This window comes from Hesperophylax consimilis, chromosome 6, assembly GCF_061612785.1.
Source record: "Hesperophylax consimilis isolate HC1 chromosome 6, BYU_Hcon_1.0, whole genome shotgun sequence".
NCBI classification, from domain to species: Eukaryota; Metazoa; Arthropoda; class Insecta; order Trichoptera; family Limnephilidae; genus Hesperophylax; species Hesperophylax consimilis.
The window spans coordinates 11,545,963-11,563,502 of NC_142841.1; the positions used below are offsets into that span (position 1 = coordinate 11,545,963).

General features: G+C 33.6%; 1 protein-coding gene across 2 annotated transcripts in view; it reads right to left on the reverse strand.

Moving 5' to 3' along the window:
* LOC149422943 (EGFR adapter protein-like) overlaps positions 1-17,540 on the reverse strand; it is a 311,323-nt gene that overhangs the window by 240,972 nt on the left and 52,811 nt on the right. For both annotated transcript variants that reach the window (XM_089632386.1, XM_089632385.1), the window contains exon 2: positions 16,202-16,282. In XM_089632386.1, the coding sequence (XP_089488512.1) occupies positions 16,202-16,282 (81 nt within the window). The remainder of the gene's footprint in view (positions 1-16,201; positions 16,283-17,540) is intronic.

Consider the following 17,540-nt stretch of genomic DNA (forward strand, 5'->3'; position numbering starts at 1 on the left):
CTTTTTTATTACTGCATCCTCAACACACATATCTTCCCAGGATTGTCTCCAAATATTGGCGAACCGGCATTCCTCTGCGCTGGTCAACGTCCCGGTTATTGCACGGAACGACTGCTGGGTCGGGTTTAATATCCCGCTTAGCCGCTATTGGGCTCCGTGCTCGCTGGGGACATTGGGCTATTGGCAGGGAGGATTAATATCTCCATAGTATTAGTAGGCAGCAGTGTGAGCTTAGGCTAATCGAGAATGCTCTACGCAAAATTAATCAAAACTTATAAATATTGAAAACTGACTACGAAGTTTTTAGATCAAGTTGTATGGGATTCTCCACATTTTTTTTAATCGGAAAGTTACGGGCTCGATAGGGTACAAAGCTTTGGCAAGGCTGATGTCCTGCGTTCAATTCCTGGATGAGACCATTTCTAATTTTTCTGTTTCATATTTTCAGTGTTGTCAATATTGTCTTCAGTGTTAAAATATTCCGTTTGGGACAATGGTTTATATAAAGGGGGAGGTAAGGTTAAATACCCACATTGGCCTCAGAATAGCGCAGGAAAAAAAGATTGCGTAGATTACATTAAAACACAACAATAACAAATAAACAACAATGGCCTTGACTCACCAGAGCTAACCAATTTAATAAATATTCATATTCCAACAAGATCAACACGGCAATCCCATTTGTTTCATTTACCTACATATAGAACTAACTTTAGAAAAAAATCACCAATTCCACGTATATGTGCCCAATATAATACTAAATTTCAAAACATAGACATTTTTAGCAATACACTTCACAAATATCGATTAGAAGTAACACGTACGATCGAAAATTAATACAATAGTATGAATTGTATCCAGAGCATCTCCTATCCTCATCCTAAATTGGAGTCTACGTAGACAGTAAACTTATATTTAATACGCACATTTCTTCAATCACTACCAGATCTTACAAAATTTTAGGTTTCGTACTGCATCTGAGTAAATTATTTAAAAATCCACGTACGCTAGTAATGCTTTATTCCTCACTAGTCAGAAGTACACTGGAATATGCATCGCCTATCTGGAATCCCAAATACACTTACTATGTCAATACTATAGAGCGCATACAAAATGAATTCATTGAGTACCTAGGTTATAAATACAATAATAATTATATCTGCACTCTCCAATCCCTGAAATCCAGGCGAACGGTAGCTGACATGACATTTCTTCATAAAATAATACACAACGAAATAGACTGCTCAGAACTTCTATCCCAAATAAATTTTAACACCCCATCTAAAAGAACTCGACACACCAACCTTTTTTACACAACTAGTAATAGTACAAACGCTGCAGCCAATTCCCCTATTTCTCGCATCCTTCAAACATTCAACTCAATTCAAACAAGCACAAATACCGATATATTTTTTGATTCTCTCCCTCTATTTAAGAAAAAAAAATTTAGCACACTGAATTCGCCCACATAACACATACAACCACACACAGACACACATGCACACATACACACACACACAAACACTCACACACACCTCTCTCCTTCCCCAGCACACTAATTTAACTTAACTTAAAAATGTAACTTAACCGTAAAATGTATAATATACCTCATATGCATATATGTCAGCGACATGTCATTGGTACCAATTATTGTACTAACTTTTATAATTTTGTAACTATTGTTATCTATGTAATTATGTACTGTTTGTTTCTGCAATAAACAAAAAGATAAAATATAATATAAATTCCTATTCCTCCCCTCCTCACCTATAATATATAATTATATATTTTTTTTATGCAATAAAACTCCATCTCCAATCAATTCTAATAAAGGCGACTTTTTTGGCTTGACTATTATTAACATATATATATATATTTATATTTGCTCTGTTAAAGCTGTTTGTCTCTCTACAAAAATAAATAAAATAAAATAAAAATAAAATAAAAATATTATTTGCACCATCTCTTCTATCGTTGTGGTGTAAATAATAAGATGTGGTGACAAGAGGTCCCAAAAAACTTTCTAATATGGCTAACATAATATTTACAGAAGTAAGTAGTGTGACTTCTCTATACAGAATCCGTTATTTTTTTGGAGTTTGTGTAACTAAACGATAATTGGTCACTTCATTGTATAATATACCGCTGGACCACTGGGCTATTGGGACGGAGGAAATCGACAGATGTATTCAACAGCAGTGTGAACTAACCCGGGACCCTTTCTTGCTCTCTGCTGAATTTTTCAATGTTTAAAATAAATGGAAGTGTGTAATTATTTGAAATGATGATTTTTGATGAATTCATTGTGTCATGGTTTGATCTTATTATTGAAGATAAACCATTGGCATCAACATGGTATGTAAGCACATAAATATTTTACCAGGGTATCAGAAGCGCATACCGTTATCAAATTGGTATGCGTCCCCTCAACCCTTACTTTCCTTACGCAAGCCTCAAAATCCCCGGCTTAACCACGATAACCACCCCACGGGGTGTATACTTGCTAGGAACTGATTCGTGACGAAGAAAAATTCTTAATTCATGTGATACGTTCTGCACTGTCGCAATGTGTCAAGAAATAAATCAATACTTTTAAACAAAATAGGTTATTGTAATAAAACCTCTTCCCTTAGGTCCATTAAATACTTCTTATAAGCGCCACTTAAATATCCTTAAATATCATTACCTCCTTATATATTTTGCTTTAACATAATTTGTCGAACCAAAATCTACCCAAAAATATTCTTGTATCTTTGTTTCTATCTCTGTTTTATTTACGAATCATAAACAATAAAAGTACACTGTTATATTATGACGAAGCTCTGCAATCGACATGTTAGTATATGTCAACAAATTAAAAACAATAAAAGTACACTGTTGTATTATGACAAAGCTCTGCAACCTAAACGTTAATATATTTTTCAAATTTCTCTGTTTAACAAACATATTTAAATTAAAAAGACAAACACAAACTATTGGCTAGATTCACACTAACTATACCAGTCAGCTCTTTGAGGTATCTTTCGTATGTTAAAATTTTGATTTTCGTCGCTAGTTAGTTTTACTCCATATTTTCCATTATTTAGCACAATAGTAAATATAAAAATTTCCAAAATTAAAGTCTTGTTTTGAAACCACATTTTATTACCGATATTTTACCAATAATTAATTTATATAACCTAAAGCTCCTCTAATCGTGATGTAAAACATCAAATGTATTTTTTAACAATATTCACCCCTAGCACATCGAGTTCAAGTGTCTTGTTTTACACTTTACACAAGTCCTTATTTCAACCCTTTCAATAGTAACCGCAGCCTTTCAGGAAACCAAAAGTCTGGAAGCGGAAATCGATATCCCTTTCCGGTTCGACAAGATTGATTATCGGTTTGGAATCTTTCCACGTGAACAAATTAATGTGGCTTCGGTACTTTCTTCTGTTACCTCTCTTTGACCATTGATTAATGGTTTCACATGAAGTATTTAAAAATTTATCAAATCACGAAATATCAACTAAACTATTTATAATCTTTATATCTTAGGACGGGTTGTTTCACAGAATTCAAACAATTCATAAAATTGATATTCAAGTTCTGTGAAGCTTCCATTCAACTTGAATAAATCTTTCACGGAACTTGAAAATTAACTTTGAAGTTTGATAAATTGTTAAAATTCTGCGAAACAACCCGCTCTTAATGTGACATACTTACTTGAAGTCTTGCGCAAATAAATTATACAGATGATGACTGAAAATGACTCTTTTTTAAACCCTGAAAGATAAAATAACTAACAATTGTTTTTTTAACAGTTGCTTCAAATAATAATTCAAAAGAATTGTATGATTCGAAAGAAGTGTATGAACTTGGTCGAAAATTGATAGTAACTTCTTGTTGAATAAATTCTCAAATGATGTCTAGACTCCAGACAACAAAGTTGTGAGCTATTTTTGCTTTTATCTCCAGATATCATTCCGATGAAAATATCTGCCTGGCAACTTTCTCAAGCTGGTATCCAGATATATTATTAAAACTACGGAGGACATTGATGGCCAAAATGCTATTTTTGTGTTCTGTTTTTTTTTTACTTTCCTTTCTAAGAGAGACATAGAATGCATTCCTGAGGAAGACGGTAAGTAAAATATTTATGGTCACAAAAGTGCAACCCTAACCCCATGTTTAGCGTTTCATTTTCAAACGACGTATGAAATAAGGACGTGACTCAAACATGATGACTATTCTTTTAGGGGACGCTTCTCAACGATCTGGCAAAGTTACAATTTTGGTTATATATTTTATAAGCATTACTTATCACTGATCATTTACAATTACAGAGTAATCATAAGTCAAGATTTAAAAGAATTACCTAATAGATAAGGATCAAAATTGAAATATCAACTATATTCTAAAACTATACTCATTTACATTCATCAGTACAAAACCCAAGAAATAACAACAAAAACGTACAATAGAAACACTAGATCTCATGGCCAAAAACTTATCCAACAAATAACTACTAATACAACTTTTGGGCAAAAAAGCTTCTTATATCATAGTATTAAACTCCACAATAAAATACCACTCTCACTCAAAAACCTCAACATTGTAACATTTAAATCTCAAATAAAAAGCTGGATACTTAATATAGGGAGATCTGAAATAGAAAATATACTGATAACAAACATAGACTACAACCGAATCTACTAAACTGAACTATACAAAAAAACACTATCTTACTTATTTTAAAATTATTAAAAAATATATATATATGCTACATGATATATTGTAAAAACCACTACTTATCCAGCGGGTAAAGTCAATAATAGTCTGTATACTTTTGGATTAAACTGTTTATTCTGCAGTATCTCTCACAGTGTTTTTATAATTCAACCTTCTTCCCTTATCCACTAGCCGGAAGTGCCCATAGATAAGCAAAACATCCCTCTCGAAAAGTCATCTTCTTCTTCTTCTCCTTGACGCGCCCCATTCCTGGCCATATGGGTGTTACAATATGTTTATAATTAAATTCATATGTTACTTTGTTTTAATATTAATTTCTTATAATAAAATTATAATATGTAAATGAAATCCTCGGCACGGGAGATTCCAGTGAGGATATCATTATCTCTAAATGTTTCTAAGAAAAGAAGACAATAAATCATTATTATATCAATATACATTGGCAGCCCGCATGTACTTTATGACACTAAAAAGGGATTTTATTAGTTCACAGCGCCCTCGAGGTGATTTCTCACGTAAACGACGCCATATAAATCAGCCAAATATTATGAAGTATTTAGTTATGACTTACAACTTGACTGTTCCTCCAAATTAGAACGGAATCAATTGATCGCGTCTTGATTGTCCATGGATCGTGTATACTATTTTTTTTCAACTCTAAGAGCTTCTGTAGCTCAGCTACTAGCTATTCATTGATAAGCCAGTTATTTTGCATAGACAACGACAGGGCTTCCTTAACTGTGAGTCGCGACGCCCCGGGGCGCCGCGGGATCATCCCAGGGGCGTCGTGAGGCAATCTTTATAGCGTCTTCCACACGCACACTTCGGAGAAAAATTAAATGATCTCAATAAGTCCTTGCAGGGAAATAATACTCACATATTACAACTGGCAGATAAAATCACTGGGTTTCAGAAGAAGTTGCTCTTATGGAAAAGGAAATTAGAAGAAGATCAAGTAAGTTCTGAATGTTTCCCTGCTTTACAAGGCATTCTACAAGAAAAAACGACAGAAATTCTCGATCCTTCTTTTAAAATAATATTTACACAGCACTTGTCATCTTTGAGCGAACATTTTGAAAAATGTTTTCCAGAAACTCTGGAGCAATATAACTGGATTAGAAACCCTTTCCAGTCGACCTCACCATCAACATTTTCGACAGCAGAAGAAGAACAGTTAATAGAATTGTCCTGTGACTCCAGCCTTAAGCTGCAATGTAATAAGGATAAGCTTCTTGAATTTTGGAGCTCAGTTTATCAAGAATATCGTTCCATCAGCACTGCAGCGTTAAGGGTTTTATTACCGTTTGCGACATCATACTTGTGTGAGACAGGTTTCTCTGCAGTTGCAGTAATTAAGAATAAGTACAGATCAAAAATAAATTTAGAGGCAGAGACGAGAGTGGCGATTTCGAAACTTCAACCTCGTTTTGAGAAACTATGCTCAGAAAAGAAAGCACATCCTTCCCATTAATACCAAATAAATTTTTTTTAATCTTTTTTGTTTGCTTCAATTTTTGTTTTTATGTTGTGTTCTTTATTTTCTAATAAAAAAATTAGATACTATTTGGAGTTTTTCTGACAAATTGTTATTAGGTAACGTACCCATACTACGTGACCCGTTCAGGGGAGGGGGCTTCAAAATACTACGCTTGGTACAAATGAACGGCCTGGGGGCTTAGATTTTTAGTCACCGAGGGGGGGGGGGCGTCGCAAAAATATGGCAACTTCCCAGGGGCGTCACAGTTGAAAAAAGTTTGGGAAGCCCTGGACAACGACATAATGAAAAAAGTCGTGCATGAAGGCCTCGCTAAAAGCAACGGATTTTGTCTACATACTGTCAGAATTATATTTTGACCGTGCTAGCGAACATCGCTCCGTGAGAATAGATTTCATTAATATCATATTGACACAAGGCTTTATCTATATATTTAATCGGTAATTACGCCTATGGATCCTATATTAAAAAGTTATCTATTTCAAATACTAGACACCCCTGACCATAATAATTTATAATAAAGGTTGAAAAATTAAGATATGATTTACTTTCGGAATTTGAAAGAATTTGAAAAACATTTAACACATTTAATTTAATTTAAGACATTTTATAAGTTTATTTACGAAAAAGTATTTAATTTACGATATGCAATTTTTGTAGAAAGGAGGTTTCTTTATTTACCAGTATTAAAATTTGAATATTTCAGAGATAAATTTTATAGAACTAACCTACAGCAATTTTTTAGTTTTTCGTCCTTGGTTTTGTACCTCTGAAGAACTCTGAACTCTAGACAGACTCAGTTTTATGCCGACATAGAATTTACGAGTATTCACAGGTACCTACTACAAAAAAGTAATTCACACATTTGCAATCTTATAGTGTTAGCACATTGATTCCTTACTGTAGTGTTTTATATTTTACTACACTTTTTACTAATCCGCAAGGCTCGTTGTGTAATTGAAACGCGGATGGTTCATATTCAGATTTATTACGATATAATATTATTACAACCGAGCTGTACAATCTTAGTTTGGTAACGTGTGCTCGCTAGCAGGGTAAACTTCCGTTTGGCCGCTGGTTCCGCGCAGCGGCTCGCCGTTTACGTGACTAGATCGGAAGCGCTCGGCCTTTCCGAACGGTTCCGATCCGCCTGTTCAGTGTTGCTCGACACTGCACTTACGATTACAAATAAAAAATGCCTTCCATGTAGATTTAAATTAAACCAATTTCGGCATTGACTTAATAACTTATGTGTCTAGCTCATTAAGCACACCCTCTATCTCTCTTACATTTTCCTGACACTGTATGTCACCATCCCATTCGAATTTCACAATGATGATTAACCACAGTTTTGTTTTTGGTTAAGGCCCAATTAGTCAGACTTTTCAATCACCAAAAACACCCACATGGCATTTTTATTGAGTTTTTCTTTAGTTTATGAGTAATAATGAGTATTATTTGACTCACAGCGTAAATGTTTTAACATCATATTGTTGATTCTTAAAAATAATTGCTCAACATTTTACTTTGTAATAAAAACACATAAATTTGTTTTTGACCACGATAGTTTTATTTTCACTCTATTACTAGGTTCATAATATTGTACTATGAACTTTAGGGGGTATTTCACTATCTCTGATTATGTTCTGACTAAGCACTAATCCGCGGATTAGTCATTTTTTCGTTTTCACTATATCTGAATAACGCTAACGCTCGGGTTAAAGTTCGATTTGACTAATCAGTGCTTGAACCAGACGTTAGGCGCTATTCCTCGAATCAAAGATGGCGTCAAAACATTACGAGTTTGACAGCGGAGAAGTGAGTCGAATTTTGTTGAATGAATTTGAATGCTTGTATGATCCATCCTGAATTATTTGATTGTGTTCAAAATAAGAAACAATGTATTAATTCGTCACGAATCTGTCTAAAATGACCTGATAATCAACATAACATAACCAAAAAATGCACACTTCGCGGTGTGCGGACTGTGACGCATGACAGCCGTGGCAGTAGATGGAGTAACTGCAAAAATTTTGCGATGTTGCCAGACTATTTCGAGTGTCCGGAAGCTCGGAAACAATGGTGGAACGGTCGCCGTTGAATAACGAAGTTATTCTGATCTTTAAAGCCAGCCAACGGATAGCTAGTCAGATATTTAGCCCAAAATAGTGAAACACCCCCTTTGTTTTCTTGAATAAATAAATAAATGAAAGATTAATGAAAGATGAAAAAATGAATGAAAGAAATGAAATCTTGGAAGTGGAAACTAATCCAGTTCCTGACATCCAATCAAGCTGAAGAATTATTGTCGATGACAATGCATTATATCAACTGGTGGCACACGCGCACTCACATGTATTTGTCTAAAATTGTACAACATCAAAAAAATTACAGCAGTTAATAGACGAAATAAATCTCCGTACCATGCAATTAGGGTTTGATTCAAGTGCAATGGCGCAACTAGGTCGAAAATTAAAAATAGTGATATTATAGTCAAAAAAACTTAATGTGTTTATTGGATGGTTTAAAAAAAACTCATCGTTGTGTAGGCACCATCCAGATTCTAAGTTCTAACTACCATTTGACAAATGAACACACTTTTTTTAACAAGAGACTTGTGAGACTTTTACTGTGACTTTTAGATAAATCGAATTTGTTAATTATTAAAAAAATCCACTTCTTGAATTAATACAAACTTCCCACAATTACTCCCGACTTACTATCAGCCTTATTCGAGCTTAAGTTAAGTCTGCTTTATTACGTTGCGGCTCCATAATATATACTCGTATAGCCCTGTACTTACATAGTAAGTACATCGTAACGTAGAGTAGAGTTCAATGCAATCGGAGACATTGCACGAACTGTAGATTGTGTAGATGTCAATATATGGAGAACGCGGTTGGCAAGGCTCTGTGCGATTGCACTGTTTATAGGGACAGGGATTCAGTGAATCTGTATTGGAAGCAAGACAATGCTATGTTCGAGTAATATTAGTAGGTAGTATTCAGTCGTATCGTTAAATAGTTGCAACCTCATACGAGCACTGCGTTATTCTTAATCTAAAATACAAAGTGTAAATTTGTTGCATGCATAGACATTCAAATTGTACTCGTTATTACTCAGTTACTAGCCAATCAAGGGAAGGGAAACGAGCGAATGGAGCGGGGAGGCAGCGTGACTGTCTCCTATTCCATGATATGTTAATAAATGAATCTGATAGTATACAAACAACTTGCATTGTAATAATTACTATTTAGTGCTCTAAAATAAAATCAAATTACGAATTACCAGTCTTTTTTACATTAGCGCGCAAATTGTTGACTCTAATAGAGGAGGTTTGCTCGACGCTCATATTTTAATTAATTCCGACGAATTCGTAACTATTTTTGTATTTAATATTAATAAAAGCAGTACCTGACCATAAAAATATTCTACGTAAAACAGTTTTAAAATTGTATACAACTGTTTTCAACCGTAAATTAGCTGTAAGAACAAGTTTTTATTATTCTAGACCAGGGGTGCTGCACTTTCGGTGTGGCCCACGGAAGACAATTTTTTTCAGAACGCGAGGACGGTTTTCTTTCACGATGTTTCAGATATTTTTTAAGACGTTATTAAAAAACCCATGAAATGTATAACACAGCTGACAATGCACTTAGTAGAGTGCAGTTTTGACACAAATAAAAAGGCAATCCAATATATCTTTTACATTTTATTATAATTTCTTATTATTTTTCTATTAACACATTAAATGTGTAATAAAAAATTATGAGTGGAATGCTAATTAAAGTAGGCACTCGCTGACAGATAAAATTACAGATGTCAATTCGTCTGCAGACGCATTTAAGCAGGAAACCATCCTCGTGTTTGAAGTGTAGTTTTTAAAATTCTTATTGCTGGCTATGTGCTTTTTTGCTATTTTTGTATTCTGTGTGTAGTTTGAATTAAAGTTGAAGACTTGCACAAGGGTTCACTCTTTAATTTAAATCAGCTTTGTATAGATTTTGGATCCATCTTTTTGACGGCCTAACTAGCAAGCTGGAGGTTACGGGTTCAAATCCAGGCGTGCGCAAGTAAATATAATTTGATATATTTCACAATTAACACATTAAAAAAAATATAGAGTATATTTGCGGCACGTTCCAGAGTGACAGATAGTCTCAGTATCGCCTTGGTGTAAGACCAAAAATTCAGAGTTGAAACCGCCCTTCGTTAAAATGGCTTTGGCCGTGTTTGGTGACCAGATCTGAATAGCCAGGTACTTCCCCACCTTCCTCCTCTCCATCTCTTCCCACTCCCTACTACCTTTAGCTTTACAATATACCCCGATTGGGGATGCCATAGTTTCACTCGCTCCAGACGGTTGGGAGCACTTGGGACTCTTGTGAGGTTTCACGAATTTTTTTAAAGACGCATTTGGAAGGAAACCATTCTCGTGCTTAAGTCGAAGGAAACCATTTTTGTGTTCTGGGTGTAGTTTTAGTTTTTATGTTGGGAACTCGTACAGTGAGTAACTCTTGAGGCTACGTAGTAATGCAAAATCATGTGTTTTTGGTAGCCCAGATAATGCCTTAAATTAATACCGCCAGTATAATACATAATTTTTTTTTATAAGCCCAAAAAAAATAAAATTTATAAGGCCTATGAAAACTGCTTTAAAGTTCAAAATTTCCTACTTACAAACCCATTTTCGGTTATGGTTTTATTGTAAAATGTGGCAAATTAAGTTATTTATAAAATGATCGGAAAGCAGTAAAATATTTATCCCTGAACATCTACAAAATAAAATAAAAGGCACTTTTTGGCCATGTTTTTTTCTTGCCTAAATCAAAACAGCTGGATGGTGTTAAGTGGGAATTTAAGCCTTATCGCCATCTACGTAAGGAGTGTTATTGATGGCGGCTCGATTCAAACTATTACACGATGTAGTCCATCGCCTTAAGTTAAAACTAGTTTTGTGTTCAGAATGTAACGATAAAATTTCAGTTGTGGATTCATCTGCTGACGCGTTTTGAATGAAAACATAATTGTGTTCGAAGTGCAGTTATAAAATGCAAAATGCAGACTGTGTTCTGCAAAAATCAGAGGAAACCATTTTCATGTGCTGGGTATAGTTTTAATCAAAGCTGAGGACTTGCTCAAAGATTAAATCTTGAGTTAAGAAATAGTTTAAAATTATGTGTTGAAACTCCAGTTGCGGATTCACCTGCTGAAGCATCTGAAGGAAACCGTTTTCATGTTCCGAGTACGTTTAAATTCCAGTTTCACACTATATGGTGCGAAATTCTGAGGAAAACTAATTGCTTATTATTCGTGTAACAATTATTTAAGCTCGCGAACTTTAATGCAGAATAACTCTTAAAATTAAGCCAGTCTTGTGTTTTGACTGAAAATTTGATTTGCGATCTCAACTGTAGATGCAACTCAAGGAAAACCGTTCTCACGTTTGGAATGTAGTTATAAATTTCTAGTGGAATACTCTTTTGTGAGCATGACGTTTGGTCAAACATTTTGCAATTTTTTTTGTCAGAAGAATTCTTGTCAGACATAAAATAAAATATTTTTTAAAATTTGTGCTTGGTAAAATGAGGTTAATAATATGTCGAGATTTATGAACACCTGAGATTTTAGTAAAACGTTTATCAGAATTAATTCAAATTAACTCCGCAGAAAAATCAATTCAGACGTATATTTTTTCTTCTGACTATATTTTAGGGCATTGTGTCGTCTTAACTACAAATCCCACTTCGGGTAAACAAAAGATCGGGCTGGCTTCCAAAATTGAATATATTGTTACACTATTTAGACAGACACTTTTACAAAAGTGCTCTAATTTACCAAACTGAATCATTTTTTGCGTCACTACGCCAGGCGGTTCGGTTAAAATCGAACATTCAGACCATTCGCAGAACACTCCAACAATACAATGCGCTGAAAACCATTGCCTTACTTAAGCGAACTTTTCTGCGCACGGTGTAGTTATTTCAACGTGTACTCTTCGGCGCGCGGTCAACTAACAACTGGTGTCGTAGTTTATTCAAGTTTCTCTAGAACCCTCTCGATGCCAAAAACATGGTCACGTGCTTTCACCCGAATTTCATATTATGGCTATCAATTTAGATGTTGTCAAGTCTATCAATCAAGGTTGCTTTAGTAGATTACAGAAGAATTTTATTTTCAATATGCACTACGATGAAAATTAACGTGAAGCTTCCATGTATCCACATATTTTCTGTAAAACAACACGCAAGCAACAAATAATAGTCGACTTATAAGAGGGCTCTCAGCGGTAGAAAAAATGAAAAATTTTCGTTTCTAGCATTTACCCCTACCCTTATTTATATTTAAAACAGCTGTTAAATAATTATTCACCATTAGGCGGAAATCTGTTTTATAACGAAAGCAGCGAAAAACTTTGAGCTAGTGAGCCTTTCCATCATAAAATACGCGTAGTATATCTGGAATGTCTAGATAAACACTAATACACACATATTTTCAGCTCACGATTTTTTTTCCATAATGTGCTACAGAGCTTTGAAGTATCTTTAAAACTGTTGAAAAACATGGTGTCACACTTTAAAAATATTGCACATGAAAAAATAAATCAAGCAGTGACACTATCTCATCGATCAACTATATAAAGTAAAGTGTCACGGTATGGCGTGTGGGTTAGTTTTTCATGCAAATCCTCTGTTATATTTCATTATATTCAAAACAAAAGGAACGTCACTGAAACTTTAAAAAAACACTCCCCATCCCTTTTTCCAACTTTTTATTGCAGAATTCTGATACTTCTTGACGAAATTTTGCTTACTTGACGTTCAAAATAAGAGGAAAAATGCCTACCCTATTAGACTTAATAAACTACCTACTTACAAACTAGTCCTGCACTTCCCTATTCCACCCCTTAAAGCAGAATAAAGATAACAACCCGATCATTTGTCTTAATTGTGTCTCATTAAATTGAATGCTAACAATTGGCTGGATAATAATATTCTATAATACTCTACGTATCCAAGTCACAGTCTGCCTCTCCTCTAAGCAGGTCAAACATCCCTGGCGTTACAATTTCCATGGAGTGACTATACCACCTCTCAAATGCCCCTCTACTCGGGTACACATAATGTCTCTCGTAATATGCAGAATAAATCACGTCCGTGTACTCTACTTAATATTGGCAAATACACACATAAATAAAAATGTAAAATAATAAAAATCATATACTTCATAAAACGTAGTCGACACAAGAGAAGGTTTCTTTTCTTTTCACTGTCGGAAAAACAAGATATTATACTCAATTCCTTTCCACCAGAAGGTGGAAAGTTCGATTTTAAGAATTTTATTGTTTACAAAAATTTCAATTCAATATTTTTTATGGTAGGAGGTAAAGGAGCTTAACACATTCACGGACATAACGTCTATTGACGTCGTTTTAAGGGAGATGTAATATGATACAACGTCTATACGCTACGTACATGTACATCTTTTATCAGGGACGCGTTATGACACAATGGACTGGGAAGTCAATTTATTTATTGCAGTATTTTGTAGCCTGACTATTTGTATCACAATGCGAACACTTCTAAACTTGATAGTCTCACAACCAAAGACGATATTTTTTTATTACTGAGATCTCTAATGCATGTTTCCTGCGGCAATATTCATGTGATAGCAGGTGACGTATCAAGAACCTGTGTTTTCCAGCATTTTCCAGCATTTTCCGGCAAGTGTCTGTCAATAGGTTAAGTGGTTTGATAACAAAACTTAATTACCATATCAATAACTCAATAAAAATGTATTTTAGGCAAGAAAAGGTTCAGAGTCTTAAACTAAATAAATATAGAAATCAGGTTGTCAAAACATTATTGTACTAACTAATATGAGTTTGGTGAATTCCGAAAAAAATCGTATGTTTAATTTTTTGTAAAATCAGTAGTTTTGACTATTATGTCAGTAAAAAAAAAGAAATGATTACCTGGTAAGCCACATTGATGCTGCTTAAAAAATTTTAAAGATTCAAATATCCTCACTGTTGATATCAACAATATTTAGTTCGAACAGTTAGAATGAGTTTTGAATTTCACCCATCCCATAATATGGGTGTCTTTAAGACCTTAGTTAATTCCCGGTATGTATCTCCAAAGACAATTGCGAAGTTAATATTGAAAAAAATACGAAATATGTGGGGTGTGGGCGGAGGCGTGAATCCATACACAAGCACTTCCTACCCTACCTTACCCACATAAAAATAAAAATTATTGCATAATATCTACAGTTTCAAAATACGCGGAAGTACCAGCTACAAATCTTAGTGCCGCGCGCGCCCAATTGACCGCCCCAATAACATGTCAAACGCAGAAACTATGTATGCAAAATGTCGCGTACATTGTATTCAAATTTGTACTGTATTCTATAAAGAAACTGTGTGTGTGTGCGCAGCAATGCGCATTCAGGGGAAGACTCGTTTGTATTAATGTCGAAGACGTTTGTATTAGTGTCGAAGACGTTTGTATTAGTGTCGAAGACGTTTGTATTAGTGTCGTAGACGTTTATATTAGTGTTGAAGACGTGTGTTTAGTGTCAAAGAAGGTACTGCCTATCGGTAAGTAAGTTGTGGTAAGCTTAATAAATGTTAATAAATTCGTTCTTTATTATACTGTCCACATTGATTAAAAACTCGGTGCAAGCCACTGTGTGGGGGGGAACATCGTTGAATGATAAAGAAAATGTCATTTTTTTGTGAAAAACCTCTCACACCATCAGTAATATACTTTTAAATGTAATATAAATATTAATACTATCGTGTTTTTTTAAACCATTCTTTCACCATTGCTTAAATTGCTGTATACTGTATATAAACCGCAAGCAATTTAATAACAGACCGACATAAATTTCTCTGTGCACCAAAATTTACCATATACACTGTACAGTGAACATTTATCTGCACTCTTTTCAGGAGAAGTATCTCCACTCCGTATCTTTGTCCTTAACCCTGAGGGTGCATATTTTACCCATATACCGTGGCATGGCTTCACCACAGAACGATCCCTGCGAGAATTTATAAAAGGATAACTGTGTTAACCAACCGAGGAGGATAAAATTACATTGCGGGAGGTTTTACAACCCTAAGCCAAGGTTGCCGATTTAAATTGAGCGAACAAAAGCTTACGAATTATTAAGGGATCCTTCTTTCTTTAAATTATTGTGTTAATATGTTTAAAAGTAGGAGTTAATAATTAAAAGAAAAACATAAATTCCTTAACACTATATTTAAAGTGTTGTGACAATTTCTTTTTTTAATATTATAAAACTTTTTGATAAATATCACCTCAAAGGCTTTCACCAAACAACTTTAAATAGTTTGTAAAAGATAATGGAGTTACAGATAATATTATTTTAGGATCGTACGGTAAAATTACTGATGAATTAATGAATTTAAAAAGCAAAAACTCATATTGCAAAATAAACAAGAGGTTTTTTTAACAAGGAAGCTGAAGGTTGCGGGTTTGAATCCCTGGAAATTTTTCATTGGATTAATTTTCTTTATTTCACAATTTACCCATTTAAATTGTTATAAATTTAATTATAATTTAAATTAAATTTAAAAAATAATTTAATCCAAAAGTAGAAGGTACTCTCAGTATCACATTAGTGTAACACCACCATTCAGAAATGAAACGTTGCATGATACGGTTTTGGCCGAAACATTCTTTAATTTAGATTGGTGTACTCGTTTTAAGCTAAGTATATTACAGTTTATTTGGTTTTGTCAAAATATAGTTTATCTTTCCCAGATAGGCAATCAAGTATTCTTACATAAAATATAAATAAATTACGTATTATATTTTTTTTTCACATTTTCACATGTTAGTTGCCAACACAGGAGACAGAAAGACTTTTGCAGTTCGTAAAGCTGATAAATATTATTTTATATTGTATTTATTTAATAAATTATTTTAATTTATTTTTTACCTTCATGTGGTGGAGCTGTTTTGTCACCAGTTCAGCTCTGGACGCCTGGTCCGTCCCGTTGACGGGAAATGATCCCATGTACTGTAAAGACAAGAAATAATAACTTTAAAAGACCATTTATAATTTCTACGTTTAATAAATAATATTATGTACAAAGTAATTATACATTCTGAATTTTTTTTTGTCCGTAATATTTTTCACTGCAGTTCTTTACTACTAACATTTGACTGCATACATAAAAATGTTGCACAGCCCTGTTCATGTGAAACCATTGATTTTGTCAAAAGTTATGTATATTTGGGTGTTACTATTAACTGCTACATGAAATGGGATATACACATTGCTAATGTTTGTAAACGTCTACGAGCTATTGTGGGTAGGATTTATAAAATAAAATATTTCGTGCCTATAAGTACTTTAAAGTTAATCTACTTATCTCTGGCTGAATCCACTATACGTTATGGAATTACTTCTTGGGGACATTCTTGTAAAACTAATATAAGCTATATACAAACATTACAAAACTCCATTATAAAATTGTTAATCCATAAATATGACAATCAACACAGAAGTAACATTAAATTAATATACAAGTGTCTGAATATTTGACCTGTCAGAGGATTATTGTTTTATAATATTGTAATTCAACATGTTATATTGTCTGATTCATTGTATAGGGAAAGAGTTTGCCATAAACATAACACAAGATTCTCTCAAAATGAAGGACTGGTAGTTCCGAAATGTACTAATAAATATGGTGAAAGAACTTTAAACTATATAGTACCCAAAATTTTTAACATATTACCAATGACAATTAAAAATAATAACATGTATACTGCTAATGTTAAATATAATCTAAGGAAATGGTTATTGGATAATAATGATTTATACTGATGCCCCTGAAATGGAATTCATATTGTTAGAAAATGGAAAAACAATTATTTTGTAATACCTGACTACCTACCTCTATTTATGAAACTATTGATGTACTTGTTGATAATACTAATTTGTTCATACATTTATTTTTACTTGCTTATTATATAAGGCTTTTTATGCTGCTATTTAAACTTTTCTGCAATGTAACCAATTTATGTAATTATGTACCGTTCAAATTGTATCTTATGATTTTATAAATGTTGTTTCTATGTCCCTGCTGACAAACTACCTAAGTAGTTTAGCGGGTTTAAATGTGAATAAAATAATAAAAAATAAAAAACGCCGCATAAAAATTGACAACAAATATTAGAAATCACACAAAATAATTAAGAAAATCAAACGATAATCTAGATAATTTAAAACCTGTGTACAGTAATTGTTACGCATTTCATGTTATTATGAA